At 46.0% G+C, this 20,634-nt stretch overlaps 1 protein-coding gene across 4 annotated transcripts in view; it reads right to left on the bottom strand.

Annotated features, from left to right (window-relative positions):
* tmem201 (transmembrane protein 201) overlaps positions 1 to 20,634 on the bottom strand; it is a 212,572-nt gene that overhangs the window by 172,717 nt on the left and 19,221 nt on the right. For all 4 annotated transcript variants that reach the window (XM_085967365.1, XM_085967367.1, XM_085967368.1 and 1 more), the window contains exons 2-3: positions 17,689 to 17,809; positions 14,571 to 14,765 (exon numbers count right to left, since the gene is read on the bottom strand). In XM_085967365.1, the coding sequence (XP_085823491.1) occupies positions 14,571 to 14,765; positions 17,689 to 17,809 (316 nt within the window). The remainder of the gene's footprint in view (positions 1 to 14,570; positions 14,766 to 17,688; positions 17,810 to 20,634) is intronic.

Raw genomic sequence — 20,634 nt, 5'->3', positions numbered from 1 at the left:
ATGTACCAATATCAAATAAATCAACAAACTGTAGTGCCATAGGCGGGAACTGGAAGCCAGGATGTCTTTCAAAACAGTTTTACACAAGTTCAAGTTGCATTTTGGGGGTTTGGGGGGAGGGGGGGGGGGGGGGGCGGGGGGTGTCAGCTGGATACCAGACATTTCTGGAACCCCAACACCGCGTTCAAGGTCCTTCAAACCAAACTGCAACAACTTGTATTTATATAGCGCCTCCAACGAAATAAAAGATCCCAATGCACTTACTTCACAGGGGCGTTATCGAACAAAATTTGACACCGACCACATACAGAGATATTAGGGCAATTGACCTAAAGCTTAGTCAAAGAGCTAGGTTTTAAGAAGCGTCTTAACAGGAGGAGAGAGAAGTAGAGAGATGAAGAGGCGGAGCGGTTTAGGGAGGGAACTCCAGAACTTGGGGCCTAAGCAGCTGAAGGCACGGCTGCCAATGGTGGGAGCGATGCAAATCAGGGATGAGCAAAAGGTCAGAATTAGAGGAGCGTGGGGGATCTCGGGGGGGTTGTGGGGCTGGAGGAGGTTACAGAGATAGGGAGGGGCAAGGCCATGGAGGGATTTGAGAGCAAGGATGAGAACTTTAACAAGGAGGCGTTGCCGGACCGGGAGCCAATGTAGGTCAGCGAGCACGGGGGTGATGGGTGAACGGGGCTTGGTGAGCGTTAGGACACGGGCAGCAGAGTTTTGGATGAGCTCAAGTTTATGGAAGGCGCAAGGCGGGAGGCCAGCCAGGAGGAATCCACATAGTTAGAGTTTGTTTGCCCGGTCTGGAGTGCACATTCTATTTCCATCGGAACAGAGGCCAATTACCAGAGGGTTTAGAAGCAGCTAGCATCATCCGAAACACCCCCCCCCCCCCCCCCCCATCCCCCATGTAATAGTTTCCCTTATTGGCCACATATCCACCTCACATCCTGGTCCCAGATTTTGCACATGGACTCCCAGGAGCTCGGAACCAAGAGGGAGAACTGTTTGGACAAGTCTTTAAATTGCATGCAAGCAAATGATTGCACAGCATTTCTTCTCCCCCACCAGCCCCCAACCCCCTCCCACTGCCGCCAATATTCTGAAATCCTAATGGAGTTACTTAGAAATATAAAGCTAAGAACAGCAATGTCTGGAGTCACATTCTGTCATTTGACAGAGAACTATGAACATTTATCTTGCCTTGTATCCTTGGTGAGATCGTATTACACTGTACCTGTAGAGACAGATAGTCAATCCTGACAAAGAATCAACACACTGCATCTCAACGAAGGAGGTCAAAAATCATTTGGCATAAAGCCTCGCAACCCAGAGTTTGGAAACGTTTCTGTGACCTTGCTCTGCCTGAACAGTGAAGACTTTCAAAATTGTCTGGCTCAACTTCAGAAGATGAAGGTTTTATATACCCACAATGCCTGAAACAAATTCATCTTAATTACCACTGTCAAAATACTTTCCTTATATGTAGTCGTGTTAGACGCCGCCTTGTAGGCTCCACTGGCATTCTGAAGCAACGGCACTATCACAAATCTTTCAGCAGGTCTCACACGCCCAGTTCCTCAGAAGCATCTCCTCGCAGAAAAACACGTTTCTAGGTTGGCAATTGAGTAATCACTTTTAAAACATGCACACCAAGTATTCAACCCTGAATGCCAATAAACAGAACTCTCGGAAATAACAACAGAAAATGCTGGAAAAACTCAGCAGGCCAGGCAACATCCGTGGAGAGAAAATAGAGTCAACGTTTCGGGTGAAAACACTTTGTCAAGAGTCTTGACCCGAAACGTTGACTCTATTTTCTCTCCACGGATGCTGCCTGGCCTGCTGAGATTTTCCAGCATTTTCTGTTGTTATTTCAGATTTCCAGCATCTGCAGTATTTCGCTATCGTAACAGATCTCACAGGTTTGATGTGTAAATAAAACAAGAGCTTTAATGTGATGATAAATTAAGCGCTAAAACAAGCAGGAGTTGAGAAATAGGCCTGTGCCACAGACAAGTTTCCTGCGCGCTTTCTCCTCTCTTTTTCAGCGTAGAGTTCCTTACGGGCCAGCAGTCTTTCAGTGCCCAACCCAACCGGTCATCCTTCATGTGCAGCCTAGTCACACTCTCAACCAGGCGAGGGCATCAGAGCCAAATCCAAGCCTACCTCTTACGGTCAAACATGCTCATGTTCCACACTGCATCACTCGCTAGTAACCAGGCTCGGGAATTACGTCAGCCGTGGCTCAGTGGGCAGCACCCTCGCCTCCGAGTCAGAAGGTTGTGGGTTCAAGTCCCACTCCAGAGACTTGAGCACATAAAGCTAGGCTGACACTCCCAGTGCAGTGCTAAGGGAGTGCTGCACTGTCGGAGGTGCCGTCTTTCGGATGAGATGTTAAACCGAGGCCCCATTTGCTCTCTCGGGTAGATGTAAAAGATCCCATGGCACTATTTGTAGAAGAGCAGGGGAGTTATCCCCGGTGTCCTGGCAATATTTATCCCTCAATCAACATCACTAAAACAGATTATCCGGTCATTATCACATTGCTGTTTGTGGGAGCTTGCTGTGCGCAAATCGACTGCCACGTTTCCCACATTACAACAGTGACTACACTTGAAAAAGTACTTCATTGGCTGTAAAGCGCTTTGAGACGTCCGGTGGTCGTGAAAGGCGCTAAATAAATGCAAGTCTTTCTTTCTTGGCTGATATCAGGCAGATAGATTTTGGTTCATCAGTGAAGCTGTTGCATTGCTACCAACACTGAAAAGTAATAGCAAATCGCATTGCAGAAATGTATTGAATTAAGCAGCAATTGAGATGATTAATTTTGCATATGGTCTGAAGTTCCACCGAGCGCCAGTGCGGCAAGAAGCAGTGGCAATGGATTATTCAAATACTGGAAATGTAATCCTTGACTAATACCTTTGTCTCGAAAGATCAGCTAATGATAAAGCCACAACTGACAATTTTATCAGTTTACACAAGAACAGTTGCAACTGTTTAATTCACTGAGCAGTGAGTCACGGCAAGCGATTTGCCACATTAGAGTATTAACAGTGATTTGTTACAGGCACGATTTGGATTTAAGGCCCCATTACTGGAATATTGCATAAAGAAATACCTGCCGCAGTGAACACGCTGATTTGAGCAGATTGGAGTCATTCAAAAATTAGTTGTCGCAACAAAATGGTTTGCCCCGGCAATGGGTCAATCGCTGATCCACTCTTGTCGTGTTGTATTTTGGGATACGGAGTGACTGCTGCCAACGAACCAGAAGCTGCGCTGAGCACATTAACGTCAGGTCCCAAATATGAAAAAGTTACTTTCCTCACAACAAACAGAGGAGCTGACAGCGATAAGCACACTCGCCGAGAGTACAATGAAACTCTCACAAGCTGACAACATCCAAATATCACCTTCTAGTCACATCTCCTCGTTAAATTGTACTGGAAGTTTTAGCAGTTCATTCTGATGAATTAATCACACCGCTGCCCCCTCTCTCTCTCTCTCTCTCTCCTCGCGTTCCTTCTCCGCCCTCCCTCTCGTTTGCCTCCCCAGTCTCTTTGTCCAGCGCTCCTCTCTCCATCTCTCCGCACTGTCTCTACTCTCTTTCTCAATGATCCTTTTCCCAGCCGATTAAATCCCAACATCCTGCGCCTGCATTCTGTTCACCAGCCGCGCGTGCAAACCACAACCGACAGAGGACCTGATAGCGATAAACACACTCCGCGACATTACAATAAAAAAATCTCGCAAGCTGACAACATCCTAATATCACCTTCAAGTCACATTATAGACCTCACGATAACTGAAATTTCCACCCCATACCTTTTGCTCTCGCCAAACTGTGGGACATCCGGCGAGAACAAACCAAAAAACCACTGGAACTGCTCCTGCACAACTACTTTGTGCCGTTGGCAGCAGTCGCGTCCTTTGGGACAAGGCGCCGAGAACTCTCCCTTTCCCCTGGTGAGATAAATCAACCGCAATCACTCCTGCGCATTTTTAGCATTCGTCACCAGAGCAGTATTGGCAGATTACCCAAACTCTCAGTCTTAAAGTGGCTGCGCAGGAGATAAAGGGCTTTGGGGGGGGGGGGGGGGGGGGGGAAGAGAAACCATTTTTAAAAATCACTTTGTAAAAGAAAAAGGCACCAACCAATATGCAATCTCCTCCACTGAGGTTTTTTTTATAAATCATTCTCGGGATGCGAGCATTCCTGGCACGGCCGGTATTTATTGCCCATCCATTGTTGCCGAGAGCGGTGGGTCTTCTAACCACGTGGCTTGCTGGGCCACTTCAGAGGGCAGTTAAGAGTCAACCACATTGGTGCGGGACAGGAGTCACATATAGGCCAGACTGGGGTAAGGACGACAGATTTCCTTCCTTAAAATGCCAGTTGTGAACCAGTTGGGTTTTTATTGATACTAACTTTTTTTTTTTTTTTAATTTTCAGATTTTTAAAAAAACTGAATTAAAATTCTCAAAAGCTGCCACGGTGGGATATGAAGTCACATTCACCCCGGATTACTACTGCAGACTGCTGGATTGCTAGTCCAGTAACACAACCACTTTAAGCGGCGTGGTCGCACAGCAGTTTGGAGCCCCCGCGCAGGCCGCTCGCTGGCTTTACAATAGGAAAAACCGCGCATACGCGGGAATTTGAATAAAGGGGCCGCACACCCAAAAAAAACTGAAGGGAACATTGACCACTACACTTCTGTATCCTCTCCTCTTGGCCCTCCCTCCACCTCTAGTTTCTAAACTGAGCCAGGCTTCAAATTCAGCAATTACAAATACTCCGTTATATCACTAACCAAAAGATCTGCCAAACTAAATGCACAAAAGGCTGATATTTAAATATATTTAGACGACGAGAATCATATATGTATAACTTCAAGCGTAGCCATTGACCAAATAATATTACCCATAATTACTGCTGGGTAACTGGAAAACTTGTTCAAAATGTAGCCGCACAGTCAAAAGCAGTTTTGACTAAGTTTTGATCTCAAACAGCCACAGACTGCGAGTGAAGGTTAAATCATTAAATAACATATTATAATGCTGTATAGAACTTAGAATTCGCTTAACAAAACTACAAACAAGATAACACTGAACATGGCAAAGTTGGTGGAAAAATACTGGAAAGGCAGGATGCTACCATAGTCTGAGTGACAACGGTATTTTGGCCATTAGAACCAATTAAAAAAGGTGATTTTGTTAAAGACCATATATGGACATTGGCCAAACCAACTTTTGATAAAAGGGTTAAAACCTCGATACCCAAAGAACAACTTCACACAGACGTACTGCGAGGACAAAGGAACAGACTTAAGACGACATCACCTGTGTCCGAGAGGTTCCAGAGACCCAGAGCTGCGAGCTACTCGTTAAAACTATCGCCTAATATTAAGTATATTACGCTGTATGCTTAATAAATCTTGATCTACTGCTCAAACATACTGGCTGCTGCCTATTGGTGTCTTGTCCAAGAACTCAAAGATCGTTAAGATCTTACATAAATCAACGCTTTTATTTTCTAGATAAAGCTCGATTTTAATTTACGCTCGTGTTTCTTTCTTGCATAGGTCAAGCTTATGGAAAATAATTGGCTTTCTTCCATAGTAAATAATCTCCGTGGCTCAGCGGGTCGCACTCTCGCCTCTGAGTCAGAAGGTTGTGGGTTCACAGTCCCACTCCAGAGACTTGAGCACGTAAAGCTAGGCTGACACTCCAGTGCAGTGCCGAGGGAGTGCTGCACTGTCGAAGGTGCCGTCTTTCGGATGAGGCTTTAAACAGAGGCCCCGTCTGCTCTCTCAGGTGAATGTAAAAGATCCCGTGGCACTATTTCGAAGAGGAGCAGGGGAGTTATCCCCGGTGTCCTGGCCAATATTTATCCCTCAATCAACATCACTAAAAAACAGATTATCTGATTATCACACATTGCTGTTTGTGGGAGCTTGCTGTGCGCAGATTGGCTGCCGCGTTTCCTACATTACAACAGTGACTACACTTCAAAAAGTACTTCATTGGCTGAAAAGTGCTTTGGGACATCCAGTGGTTGTGAAAGGTGCTGTATAAATGCAAGTCTTTCTTTTTAACAAACACATTAGATGACACAAAAGCGAATTAATCATCACCACTCTAATCCACCAACAGGTCACACAATTCAAACATTTCCTTTCAGAGGTCGTGTCCAACGGCTCAAAACAAAACTGAAAGATTCGCCGCACCACCTTAGATCTAATCCAAAGTTCGGAGGCATTTTCAAACTGCAGCTACCAGCAGCAGTCGCTCAGTAACGTGGTCAACTTATCAGGTGATGACACCCGGCCATTATATACAATAGGAAGCGTGTAAACAAATTGCTACCAAACCTGGCGCGTTGAATCCCACAATGGCTGATGAAAGTGCAAGGCACTGTACCAAAACATGGCAATAATTGTGCTTCAAAAGACAGGAATGCCTTTGAAACCAAGTCAGTGTGAAAATTCCACCATGCTATTTAAGAGGAAAAGAAAAACTATTTCCCAAGTTTCTCCTGCTACTCTTCAATGGCGCCAATTAGATTTACACGGTGTCTTATCGACACGACACGGAGCCTGAACAAATAACACACCAACTGACACAGCGAGGGGCACCAAATCGCACTTTTCAGTTCACTTAGAAATTAAGGTCAATTGAAGACATATTACCAACCAACAGAAATTCGATTCTTGTACCATCACATGGGGGGAAAAAAGGTAACCTCTTTGACCAAGCTTTTGGTCACCTGCCCTAATTTCTCCTTATGTGGCTCGGTGTCAAATTTTTTGTTTTATAATACTGCTGTGAAACGCCTTGGGACGTTTTACTACGTTAAAGGCGCTATATAAATACAAGTTGATGTTGTTTAAGGGCCACATATATATGTCACGTTATTTATATCTGGATTCTGAATGTAACCAATAATTTGTGGCTAAAAAAATAAACCACAACAGAAAGTTTATGCTGCAACAGATCAAGCCAATAAATCCCTGCCGACTGCACCTGACAAAAGCATTGACTGAGTAAAACAGTTTAACAGCTACATCCAGCTAAAAGTGCTGTTCTAAGCTTTAAAGTGGGAGAAGTTGACGGATAAATCGGAAGCATCGGTCCAGTGATGTTCTATAAATGGTCTTCAGAGAGACTGCAAGCCTTCCAATACGTTAGTTGGCATGCTTAGAGAAAAAAAATATTGAAATGGAAAAAAGGTGTTCAGGTATATTCTAACTCTAAGGCAAGGATTTGCAGAAAGTATGATGACCCTCAAGTCTGGCAAGCTAAGGTGAACCTATAAAAAACAAAAGAAAGAGAGGGGGAGAGAGAAAGAGAGGGGGGGGAGAGAGAGGGGGGGAGAGAGAGGGGGGAGAGAGAGAGGGAGGGAGAGAGAGAGGGAGGGAGAGAGAGAGGGAGGGAGAGAGAGAGGGAGGGAGAGGGAGAGGGAGAGGGAGAGGGGGAGAGAGAGAGAGAGAGAGAGAGAGAGAGAGAGAGAGAGAGGGAGAAAGAGAGAGAGAGACTCATTTCTACAGTGCCTTTACAACCAGACTTTTCAAAGCGCTTTACAGCCAATGAAGTACTTTTAAAGCGGAGTCACTGTTGTAATGTGGGAAATCACCAATCATCACCATCTAGTTCTGTTGAAGTGGATGTATTAATGCTTTCTGCATACTTGGACCTTAAACCACTACGCTTCAATCTAGTCTGGGTCCTTTATATTTAAAGTTCAATTCAAAGCCTTTATTTGCAGCACATTTATGAGAAGCACCACCAGTGAACCACAGGTGGTTTCAAAAGTTTGTTAAAATGCTCCAATCGGCCAGTCTATACATAGACCAACAGTAAAGAGATGTAAAATTCGCCCCATTTTTCTTGCATTAACGACACCTTCAGCAGCAGACTGCAATCAAAATCCCACTTGCCCATAACTACAGCACCCTCTACTGTAATATAAATGTCACTGCTAATCTTAAAAGATGCTGTTATAATGTAGTAACAGATCATTTTAGATTACAGCTCATCTGGCAGTGAATATGATGCTGAAAGTACCCATTTTATAAGGCTGGCAGCAGACTGCACTTCCCATTTCGAACAGGCATATAACACGCATAAGGTTTGCAGTCATATCAATTTTCCCCATTTTAAAGCAAAATGAACTCCAGATTACAGGGATGCGCTTGGGAGCACTGCTCCGAGATGAAAGTTTGTGCTCCATCACTGAATTGGGAATACAGCAATGTTCCTGCACCACCCCCCCCCCCCCCCAACCCAAGGTGCACGTCCACGAGGCCCCGCGCAGGCCGCTCACCAGCACTGCCGCAGGGCGAGATACGGCGCAGCAAATTTTAAAGGGCCCGCACAGGGGAAAAAAATAATTTAGAGGGAACACTGGAATACATGATTATAAATTCCTTAAAATGAGTCTGCACGGCAGAATGCTTTAAAAACTTACATTTATATAGCGCCTTTACGTAGTAAGACATCCCAAGGCATTTCACAGGAGCGTTTTCAAACAAAATTCCACAGCGAGCCACATAGAGAGACATTAGGACAGGTGACGAAAAGCTTGGTCAAAGAGGTAGGTTTTAAGGAGCGTCTTAAACGCGGAAGGGGAGAGATTTAGGGAGGGATTCTAGAGCTTCGGGCCCAGGCAGCTAAAGGCACGGCCGGCAATGGTGGAGCGATGGAATCGGGAATGCTCAAGAGGCCAGAATTGGAGGAGCGCGGAGATCTCGGGTGGGGGAGGTTGCAAGGCTGAAGGAGGTTAGATAGATAGAGAGGTCATGGAGAATTTCGAAAACAAGGATGAGAATTTCAAGGGGCCGTATGGCCTTATTTTCTTATATTCCGAACTTAAAAATCGAGGCATTGCTCGGCCAGGAGCCAATGTCGGTCAGCGAGCTCAGGGGTGATGGTGGTGAACGGGACCTGGTGCGAGTTAGGACACGGGCAGCCGAGTTTGGATGAGCTCAAGTTTACAGAGGGTGCAACATGAAGGCCGGGCAGGAGAACGTTGGAATAGTCAGTGGATATAGACAGATCTTGTATGATCATCATGTTAAGTGCCCTTAGGATTCAGGACCTTAAAGGGTCCAGCATTAATGTTCACCCGAGTACCGAACACTTGACAAGAGCGCAGTTTAACACTTCATTTATTATATACAATGCATAAGGAGTTTTATAGTCGGTTTTAGGGGGGGTAAAAGGTCAGAAAAGAGCATGTGCAAATCAGGCCACCAATTTTCAGCTCTCTGATCAAGTTCCCTGGAGTATTGCCCCCCGCCCCGAGGATCCAAATCAGTCATCTTCAACTCTCTTGGAAAGAAAGGCTTGCATTTCTACAGCGCCTTTCCCGACCCCAGGACACCCCAAGCGCTTTACAGCCAATGAAGCGCTTCGGAAGCGTAGTCACTGTTGGACTGTAAAGCAGAGAAAGCCAGCAATGACTCCAACCCCAAAATTTACCATTTAAGCCAAAACACCAAGTATGGAAGCAATTAACTATACTCTGGCACCCAGTGAGAACGCTTAGTCGAGCAACCCAGCAAGGACTTAACACTGGTCAGCCTAAAAAGAAAATACAGGTTATGGCCTGGACAGGATATGCTTTTGTTGGCAAAAAAAACCTGAAGAGGAAAGAAGCCTTCCATTATGTTATACCACAGGAGTGCCTGCAGGAGAGAGCACAATTATTCTGTGACATGCTAAGGCTGAGAGAGAGAGAGAGAGAGAGGACAATGTTGCCAAATCACACATTTCTTGGCAGCAAACCACCTTTAGATTACATAACTATTGAACTGAGGATCTGCAGATTACTGCAATTTGTTGTTCTGCAGGAGTGCCTCTAGTCTATATACTTGTAGGTTAATCCAGGTGGCTACTGCCTTGGTGGAATGCCCAACAACTTCCATTTATGCAGTGACTTTAATGTCGATGAAGATCCCAAGATGCCTCAGAGGCTCAAGGACAAAATGGATGCCAAGTCAAAGGAGGAGCTATTAGGAGGGAAGACCCAAAGTTTAGTCAGAGAGGGAGGTTTTAATGAGGGTCTTAAAAAAAAATGTAGAGTTGTTGAGATGGAGGTAATTTAAGACGGCGAGGCCTGCACAGCAGAAGGCACGCCCCCCACCCCCTGATGGGTGGAAGGAAGGTGGTTGGGGAGGGGGGGGGGGGGAGAGAGGGGGAGAGAAAGGTCACCCCAAACTGACTCCTGTCAACAGCGAGCAATACCTGTGGCTGACCTCCCACGTTCAACCCTCCGTAACCTGAGTTCATCCAAAACTCAGCTGCCCCTGTCCTAACTCGCACCAAGTCCCGTTCACCCATCACCCCTGTTCTCGCTGACCTACATTGGTTCCCGGTTAAGCAACCCCTCGATTTTAAAATTCTCAATCTTGTTTTCAAATCCCTCCATGGCCTTGCCCCTCCCTATCTCTGTAATCTCCTTCAGCTCCACAACCACCAACTCACCCCCCCGCCACACCCAAGAGATCTCTGCACTCCTCTAATTCTGGCCTCTTGAGCATCCCCGATTTTCATCGCTCCACCATTGGCGGCCATGCCTTCAGCTGCCGGGACCCGAAGCTCCGGAACTGCCTCCCTAAACCTCATTGCCTCTCTACCTCCTTTAAGACGCTCCTTAAAACCTACCTCTTTGACCAAGCTTTTGGCATCTGCCCTAATATCTCATGTGGATTGGTGTCAAATTTTGTTTGATAACGCTCCTGTGCAGCGTCTTGAAACGTTTTACTACGTTAAAGGCGCTATATAAATACAAGTAGTTGTTGTTGCTGCACCTCTGCGCATGCCTGCCTTTTCCCTCAGTATTGCCCCTCTTCACCCTCACCATGTTGAAATCAAGGCCAATCGTACTGCCTCAAACGCCAACTCAGTCTTTCCCAAGATCTCTATACTGTTGCATGGTTGACTGTGTAGAAGGCAAAAGGACCTTCTAATGTCAACACTGTTGAAGACACAATATCACACTTTTGGGGTGCTGGATAAAACAAACCCCTGGTTCACATTAAATTCTGGCAATTATTATGGGAATGGTAGCATAGTGGTTATGAGACTGGACTAAAAAAATCAAAGAGCAAGTTATTATCTAAATGGAAAGAAACTGCAAAGTGCTACAGTACAAAGGGATCTGGGGGTCCTGGTGCATGAAACACAGAAGGTTAGTATGCAGGTACAACAGGTGATCAGGAAGGCCAATGGAATCTTGGCTTTTATTGCAAGGGGGGTGGAGTATAAAAGCAGGGAAGTCTTGCTTCAATTATACAGGGTACTGGTGAGGCCACACCTGGAATACTGCGTAGTTTTGGTTTCCATATTTAAGAAAAGATATACTTGCTCTCGAGGCGGTTCAGAGAAGGTTCACTCGGTTGATTCCGGAGATGAGGGGGTTGACTTATGAGGAAAGGTTGAGTAGGTTGGGCCTCTACTCATTGGAATTCAGAAGAATGAGAGGCGATCTTATCAAAACATATAAGATTGTGAGGGGGCTTGATCGGGTGGATGCGGGGAGGATGTTTCCACTGATGGGTGAGACTAGAACTAGGGGGCATGATCTTAGAATAAGGGGCTGCCCTTTCAAAACTGAGATGAGGAGAAGCTTCTTCACTCAGAGGGTAGTAAATCTATGGAATTTGCTACCTCAGAAAGCTGTGGAAGCGGCGACACTAAATAAATTTAAAACGGAGATAGACAGTTTCCTAGCTGATAAGGGAATTAGGGGTTACGGGGAGCGGACAGGGAAGTGGACGTGAGTCTAGGTTCGGATCAGCCATGATCTTATTGAATGGCGGAGCAGGCCCGAGGGGCCGTATGGCCTACTCCTGCTTATGTTCTTATGACTAGTAATTCTGCACTAATGATCCGGAGACATGAGTTCAAATCCCACCACGGCAGCTGGGGAATTTAAATTCAGTTAAGTAATCTGGAATAAAAAGCGAGCATCAGTAATGGTGACCATGAAACTATCGGATTGTCGTAAAAACCCAGCCTTGCCAGCAACATCCCGTGAATGAATAAAAAAAAATTGAGTGAGAAGTGATACCTTCTCACGTCCCTGGGAGTGAGATCAATAAACACAACCTAGAACTTCAATCTCTTGGCTAAGCCCAGAGCTCGGAGCAGAGCAGTTTTCTAACATAAAAGCTTTAAGTAGTTTAATCCAGCTCCTGCATTAAGTGCCAATACATTTATCTAAATCTAACTCCCTCAAAACAAACAAAAACATTTAGGCGAAAGGTATATTTTCCGATCAAACTGATGGCTTAACAACAGAAATGCCACTTCATTGGTGGAAAGAGACGAAGAGAAAATCATGACCTCGTTAACAATGTTAGAGCTTTTCCTTTTGATCCTGGCTGGTTTAGGCAAGCACTGGGTGATCTAACCAATGTAGCGAGTTCAACAGATGAAGAAATTGTTAATTTTCAAAAGAAGTTTAATTCACACAGAGTTTCACATTATACGTAAAGCCCGTGGAATAGGGCTGTTCAATGGCACTCCATCCACCACCTTAAACATTCACTCCCTCCACCATCGGTGTACCGTGGCTGCAGTGTGTACCATCTACAAGATGCACTGCAGCAACTCGCCAAGGCTTCTTCGGCAGCACCTCCCAAACCCGCAACCTCCACCACCTAGAAGGACAAGGGCAGCAGGCGTATGGGAACACCACCACCTCCAAGTTCCCCTCCAAGTCACACAGCATCCTGACTTGGAAATATATCGACCGTTCCTTCATCGTCGCTGGGTCAAAATCCTGGAACTCCCTCCCTAACAGCACTGTGGGAGCACCTTCAGCACACGGACTGCAGCGGTTTAAGGTGGCGGCTCACCACCACCTTCTCAAGGGCAATTCGGGATGGGCAATAAATGCTGGCCTTGCTAGCGACGCCCACATCCCAGGAACGAATTTTTAAAAATGGCAATGATGGTGATTAAAACCTAACCACAGTCTGTAAGTCATGTGTATCCTTAAAAGAAATGTCTCAGGATTCAGCTATGTCTCAGGATCCACCACCAACACTGCCTCCGTAAGATCCTGCAAATCCATTGGCAGGATAGGCGCACCAACGTCAGTGTTCTTGCTCAGGCCAACATCCCCAGCATCGAAGCTTTGGCCACGCTCAATCAGCTCCGATGGACGGGCCACATCGTCCGCATGCCCGATACGAGACTCCCAAAACAAGCGCTCTACTCGGAGCTCCGACACGGCAAGAGAACCCCAGGTGGGCAGAGGAAATGCTTCAAGGACACCCCCAAAGCCTCCTTGAAAAAGTGCAACATCCCCACCGACACCTGGGAATCCCTGGCCCAAGACCGCACAATGTGGAGGAGAAGCATCCGGGAAGGTGCCGAATACCTCAAGTCTCTTCGCCAGGAGCAAGCGGAAACCAAGTGCAAACAGTGGAAGGAGCATACGTCAACCCAAGCACCCCACCCACCCGCCCCTTCAACAGACTGATACCTGGGATGGCAGGAATGACGTATGAGGAAAGGTTGGGTCGATTAGGCTTATATTCGCTAGAGTTTAGAAGAATGAGGGGATCTCATTGAAACTTATAAAATTCTAACAGGACTAGACAGACTAGATGCAGGAAGGATGTTCCCGATGGCAGGGGAGTCCAGAACCAGGGGTCACAGTCTAAGGATAAGGGATAAGCCATTTAGGACAGAGATGAGGAGGAATTACTTCACCCAGAGAGTGGTGAACCTGTGGAATTCTCTACCACACAAGGCCGTTGAGGCCAATTCATTAAATATATTCAAGAAGGAGTTAGATATATTTCTTAAGGCTAAAGGCATCAAGGGATATGGGGAGAAAGCAGAGACAGGGTACTGAATTTGGATGATCAGCCATGATCGCATTAAATGGCGGAGCAGGCTCGAGGGGCCGAATGGCCTACTCCTGCTCCTATCTTCTATGTTTCTATATAACCACTGTCTGCCCCACCTGTGACAAAGACTGTAGGTCCCGCATTGGACTCATCAGTCACCTGAGAACTCATTTTTAGTGTGGAAACAAGTCATCCTCGGTTCCGAGGGACTGCCCAAGAAGAAGTGGGCAATTTGCGAATATAGCAATTCTACTGCAATGGGCAGGTAGAATTTTTTTTTAAATTAAATGAAAAGGAGGACCTACAAGCAATGTTCCCTCTAATTTTTTTTTTTTGGGGGGGGGGGGGGGGGGCGGAAAAAAGAGGTGAGCTGTCCCTTTAACTGGCTGCACGGCCCATTCAAATTTTCACGAATGTTGCACTGAAAAGCCTGCGCGGGACCTCCAGACCGCTGCGCAGCTTAGACAGAACGTTGCCCACAAGTCATATCATCTTAAAAGTGAGCTTGCACAGGGAGCTACGCTCCATCCCTATTTCCCGATTTTCCAAGCAGGAATAAGGCTGCAACTAGATCTCAGGATTGTGGAAGAGCCCGGGGACCTGAGAGCTCGAGAGAGCGAGATAATAGCGACCGTAAATGGCATTCGATTAAGTAGATCAATGGCACATTTAAACAGTTGCTGGAGACTAAATTCCCACCTCGTCTCTGGGCACGAAGGACGCCAATTGCTTGATCTTCAGGGGCTGGTTGTTGTTACATTTCTTACAGAAGAGAATTTGTCCATTTGGCCACTGCTGAATTTTGGAAGCTTCCGAGGGCGTTGCCCAGCTGGTCACCATGTGATTGAGATGCTCCATGTACTGAGCAGGGATCGGTTTATTGTAGTCTCCATTCTGAAAGAAAGCACAGCATACCTTTTATGATAGCAAAATACGGCGGATGCTGGAAATCCGAAATAACAACAGAAAACGCTGGAAAAACTCAGCAGGCCAGGCAACATCCGTGGAGAGAGAAACAGAGTCAATGTTTCAGGTCGAAGACCCTTCGTCAGAACTGAGAAAAAAAAGCAGGAAATGAAACGGATGAAAAAGCAAGTTTGGGGGCTGGGAAATGGGGGAGGGGATGAAAGAACAAAAGGGAAGGTCAGTGAGAGGTGAAGAGACATTAAGAGATATTCAAGGCGAGACGAGATGGTAATCAGACAGGTACCTTTTATATACCATGGACACAACTGGACAGAGATTCCAGTAATTCGGCAGTAAACTATTCTGAATTTGGATGGATATTCTCACTGAACACCACGGCCTCAAGGGTTAAATTATGAGGAGCGATTTAAACAAGCTTGTAGTCCCTGGAATACAGACGGTTAAGGGGCGATTTGATTGAGGCTATTAGGATTCTGAAAGGAATTGAGAGGGTAGACAGAGAGAACCTTTTTCTGCTGGCGGGACATCTAGGACAAAGGGACATGAACCTTAATAGCAGAGCCAGGCCATTCAGGAGGGAAGTTAGGAAACACTTCTGCACGCAAAGGCTGGTAGAAGTGTGGAACTCTCTCCCACAAAAAGCAGTTGATGCTAGCTCAATTAATCATTTTAAATCAGAGAGCGATAGATTTTGCTAGACAAGGATATGAAAAGGATATGGAGCCATGGTAGGTCGATGGAGTTAGGATACACATCAGCCACGATCTCACGGAATGGCAGCAGGCTCGAGAGGCTGAATGGCCTCCCACATTCAGAGAACATTTCCAGTTCACCACATTTCAAAAAAAATATATATATATATACACAGTATATATATATATTTTTTTTTTTTTTTTTTTTTATAAAAAGGTGAATTTGTTCTTGCTTCCCCTCTCCAAAATACGTAAACCGAGTTTACAGATGGTGGTTCGTTGACAACTTGCAAGACCAAAGCGGAGAGGGTGTTGTGTTTGGGAAGGTCGAAGCGGAAGAAGGAACAAGCAGACAGCTGGAAGAGCTGGCAAAGAGGGAGCAAGATGGTGAGCTCGTGACATCGATATCCATCTTGGTTATCAGATCAGACCGTCAACACCCTCAATATTTGATTGCAACTCTTTTTTTTTTAAAACGAGATTGATATTTCACTTTTTTTTTTAAACCAATACATTTGTTTAGAACATTTTCAGTTAAGTTCATAGCCAGCAGATTGCTTCCAACTCAGGAACTGCAGCAGTAAAGTTCTGGGAATCCCATTTGCTTTAACACAGTAAAACATCCCCAGATATTCCTGCAATCCACTGCCATTAATCATTCTGCCATTTTATTTGGCAACAATTTGGGGAGATGTCACGCACAACACAGAAAGAGCACAGGTTGTTTTAGATCTCAGGTACGGCAGCGGACAATTTCACTGCATTTCATTCTTCTGTTGCACTGTGCCCTTTGTGAACTGACGTCAGTAGTAGGCAAAATGCTAGAATCCTGATGAAGGGTTTCGACCTGAAACGTTGACTCTTGTTTCTCTCTCCACGGATGTTGCCTGGCCTGCTGAGTTTTTCCAGCATTTTCTGTTGTTATTGCTAGAATCTATTATTAGGGATGTGGTACCAGAAGGGAAATCATGTTTGACAACTCTGTTATTTGAAGATGTAACTAGTAGGATGTAGTGTATTTGGAATTTCAAAAAGCATTCGATAAGGTGCCACACAAGGGGTTATTACACAAAATTAGGACTCATGGGATTGGGGGTAATATATTAGCGAGGATTGGTTAATGGTCAAAACAGAGAGTAGGAATAAACGGATCTTTTTCAGGTTAGCAGGCTGTAACTTGTGGGGTACCGCAAGGATCAGTGTTGGGGCCTCAGCTCTTTACAATCTATATTAATGACCTAGATGAAGGGACCGAGTGTAATGTATCCAAGTTTGCTGATGATACAAAGCTAGGTGGGGCAGTAAGCTGTGAGGAGAACACCGAGCCTGCAAAGGGATATAGATAGACTAAGTGAGTGGGTAGTAAGGTGGCAGATGGAGTATAATGTAGGGAAATGTGAGGTTATTCACTTTGGTTGGAAGAAAAGAAAAATGGCATGTTGGCCTTTATTGCAAGGGGGTTGGGGTTGGAGTATAAGAATAAGGAAGTCTTGCTACAATTGTACAGGGCCTTGGTGAGACCACACCTGGAGTCCTGTGCACAGTTTTGGTCTCCTTATCTAAGGAAGGATATACTTGCCTTGGAGGCGGTGCAACGAAGGTTCACTAGATTGATTCCTGGGACGAGAGGGCTGCCTTATGATAAGAGATTGGGCCTATACTGTCTGGAGTTTAGATGAAAGGTAATCTCATTGAAACATACAAGATTCTGAAGGGGATTGACAGGGTAGATGCGGAGAGGTTGTTTCCCTTGGCTGGAGTGTCTAGAACTAGGGGTCACAGTCTTAGGATAAGGGGTAGGCGATTTAAGACTGAGATAAGGAGGAATTTCTTCACTCAGAGGGTTGTGAATCTTTGGAATTCTCTGCCCAGAGGCCTGTGGATGCTACGTCTTTGAGTATATTCAAGGCGGAGATCGATAGATTTTTGGACTCTAGGGGAATCGAGGGATATGGAGATCGGGCGGGAAAGTGGAGATGAGGTCATTACTGAATGGCGGAGCAGGCTCGAGGGGCCATATGGCCGACTCCTGCTCTTATTTCTTATGTTTTACTACGTTAAAGGCGCGATATAAATACAAGTAGTTGTTGTCATTTAAAAGCCGGCTCACCAGCTGCACGGGAGCTGCAGCTTAAAGGGAACATTAACAGCCAGTGACGTGTGACCGTGCTTTTTTTGAAAAGTGTAAGGACCCTAACCTCTTGGAATCCATTGTACTGCTCGCAGTTTGGACAATCCCAGCAGTTCCTGTTGCCGTAGGGGACAGTCGTGTCCTGGCTGCAGAACCAGCAGTTCACCTTCACATGAGTCGGCTTCTTCCTGCAAAAATAAATAAATAAATGTAGACTTTATGGAATTTAATACAGAGAAGTGTGAGTTGATCCATTTTGGCAGAAGGAACAGGGAGAGACAATATACACTTAATGGCACAGTTTTGAAGAGTGTGCAGGGACAGAGGGACCAGGGAGTTAATGTGCAGAGGTCCCTGAAGGTGGTAGGACATATTGAGAGAGTGGTTAGCAAAGCATATGGGATCTTGGGCTCCATAAATAGAGGTACAGGAAACTTTGGTTTATCCGGAGGTTGTATGTCCGGAAACCTCGATCTAATGGCAGAAATCAGCAGCCGTTTTGGTTAGGTTTTTTTCCTTCTAGCATTTTTTTTTTTTTTATAAACTGTCAGGCTCTGGAAAGCATCTCTGTAGCTTAGCAACAGCTTCAGAGACGCTTCCAAGGTACGGGCCGAGTGTTTACAAGCTGTTGCTAAGCAACAGTGTTTGTTGTCAGATACGGAGATGAAAACCTCCGTATCCTTCAACATTAGCGCTGGTCTATCCGGAAGTTTTGATAGATCGGCAGCAGCTTGGTCCCGTTGGTGCCGGATATCGCGAAGTTTCCTGTATTGAGTACAAAAGTAGAGAAGTTATGCTGAACCTTCATAAAGTGCTGGTTAGGCCACAACTGGAGTATTGCGTCCAGTTCTGGTCACCACACTTTAGGAAGGATGTGAAGGCCCTTGAGAGGGTGCAGAGGAGATTTACCAGAATGGTTCCGGGGATTGGGGATCTTAGCTACAAGGACAGGTTGGAGAAGCTGGATTTATTTTCATTAGCGCAAAGGAGGTTGAGGGGTGATTTGATAGAGGTGTACAAGATTATGCCGGGTTTGGATAGGCTAGACGGGGAAAGGCTGTTCCCACTAGTTGATGGCACAAGGACTAGGGGACACAGATTTAAGGTTTTGGGTAAGAGATACAGGGGGATGTGAGGGAAAACTTTTTTTACGCAGAGAGTGATGAAGACCTGGAATTCGCTGCCGACGGAAGTGGTGGAAGCGGAGCCACTCAATGTTTTCAAGGGGAGACTGGATAGGCACTTGAGGGAAATAAACTTGCAGGGCTACAGGGATAGAGCGGGGGAATGGGACTGACTGGATCGCTCTACAGAGAGCCGGCACGGACTCGATGGGCCAAATGGCCTCCTACTGTGCCATTGTGACTCTATGACGTTGATTGTTGCAAACAATTGGTAAAAACCCACTGCAAATAGAGAGGAAACTGCGAGCTGCTGACACACAGTAATGGAAGAACTGGCAAAGAACAGCCGACCCCAACAGGACTGGGGCGATATTTCCCTCCACATCCTTTATTCACACTACTTCATGTCCCATCACTCAAGTTATTGGTGAGAACAGGCTGTGCAAGCCTTGTGATTAATTAACCTCAACAAATTTCAACACGGCCCAGTTTATATTTTATTCTTTTTTCTGCATCCTTCATGAATCCTTTTTTGCGCGCTTTTCACATCTCTGCTGTTTTTCATGCAGTACCTGTGCGTTGATTGTAAAGTATCGTGTAATGGTTGGGAGATTGTGAAGCCTGGAAGACTTGGCCACAGGGAGTAGTTGAGGCAGTGGCCATTGACAGAGGTGGATAAATATTTACAGCTGGATACAGAGCTCCCGCGCAGCCGGCTCACTGGCTTTAAAATAAGAAAAACCGCACATGCGCGCTATTTTGAAGGGGCCGAGCACCAAAAAAAATTAAAGGGAACATTGACCACAAGTCCCAGCCAGAATGGAGATGAGTGGGTAATTCCCCCGTCAATCACGCCTGGAGTCCACACTGCTGTAAGTGGCTGGGATTGATTTTACACACATAATTTGAAGTACTGTTTGAAGTGTAGTCACTGTTGTAATGTAGGAAATGCGGCAGCCAATTTGCACACAGCAAGCTCCCACAAACAGCAATGTGATAATGACCAGACAATGTTTTAGTGATGTTGGTTGAGGGATAAATACTGACCAGGACACCGGGGATGACTCCCCTGCTCTTCTTCGAAATAGTGCCATGGGATCTTACACATCCACCTGAGAGAGCAGACAGGGCCTCGGTTAAATGTCACATCCGAAAGACGGCACCTCCGACAGTGCAGCACTCCCTCAGTACTGCACTGGAGCGTCAGCCTAGATTTTTGTGCTCGAGTCCCTGAAGTGGGACTTGAACCCACAACCCCCTGACTCGGAGGTGATTGCGCTACCCACTGAGCCACAGCTGACACAATGCTGGTGCAAGGCAAAGAATTAGCTCTGGGACCAGAGTTTGAATCCAGTCTATTGATTGAGCAATAGTTCCTCCTCTCTCTGCTGGCTGCAAAAGTCCCACATGAAATACATTTGTGCAGCATCGACCTAGTTTACAATTGATACTAGTGCACGACACAGAACTCCCCAGAGACTGCCACCAGGATGGTCAGTTTCACTCAGTGTCGATGGATGGCTCATGTGGGGAACGGAGTTTACATTGGTGCTCATCTGTCAGGGCAGGATACACAGAGCTTTACTATGCTTTCAGGTACAACTGCACCTCACCAGGAAAAATATTTGACACTGGCACTTGGGGCCAAGAGTGCAAAGTGTTCTGTTCCCCAGTTGGACAGTAACTTAGGGTGAAAAATTGGGACGATAACTTTGCCGGGGCGCTACTTTTAGCACCATGAAAAAGTTAGCGCCCCCGTGCCGGAAATGGAATGGTAGCACCATAAGCAGGAGGCAGGGCGCTACTGGAAGCTCTCCCCCCTCCCTCTTGGGGCGCTACCATTCAATATCGCGACGCTACGTGCAACAGTACTGCAGGCCACCCTCCCA

The sequence above is a fragment of the Somniosus microcephalus genome, chromosome 25 (assembly GCF_052327205.1).
Source record: "Somniosus microcephalus isolate GS21.2 chromosome 25, FLI_Smic_1.0, whole genome shotgun sequence".
NCBI lineage: Eukaryota > Metazoa > Chordata > Chondrichthyes > Squaliformes > Somniosidae > Somniosus > Somniosus microcephalus.
The sequence above is the reverse complement of the archived record's forward strand: the minus strand, read 5'-3'. Positions and strand labels throughout refer to the sequence as shown.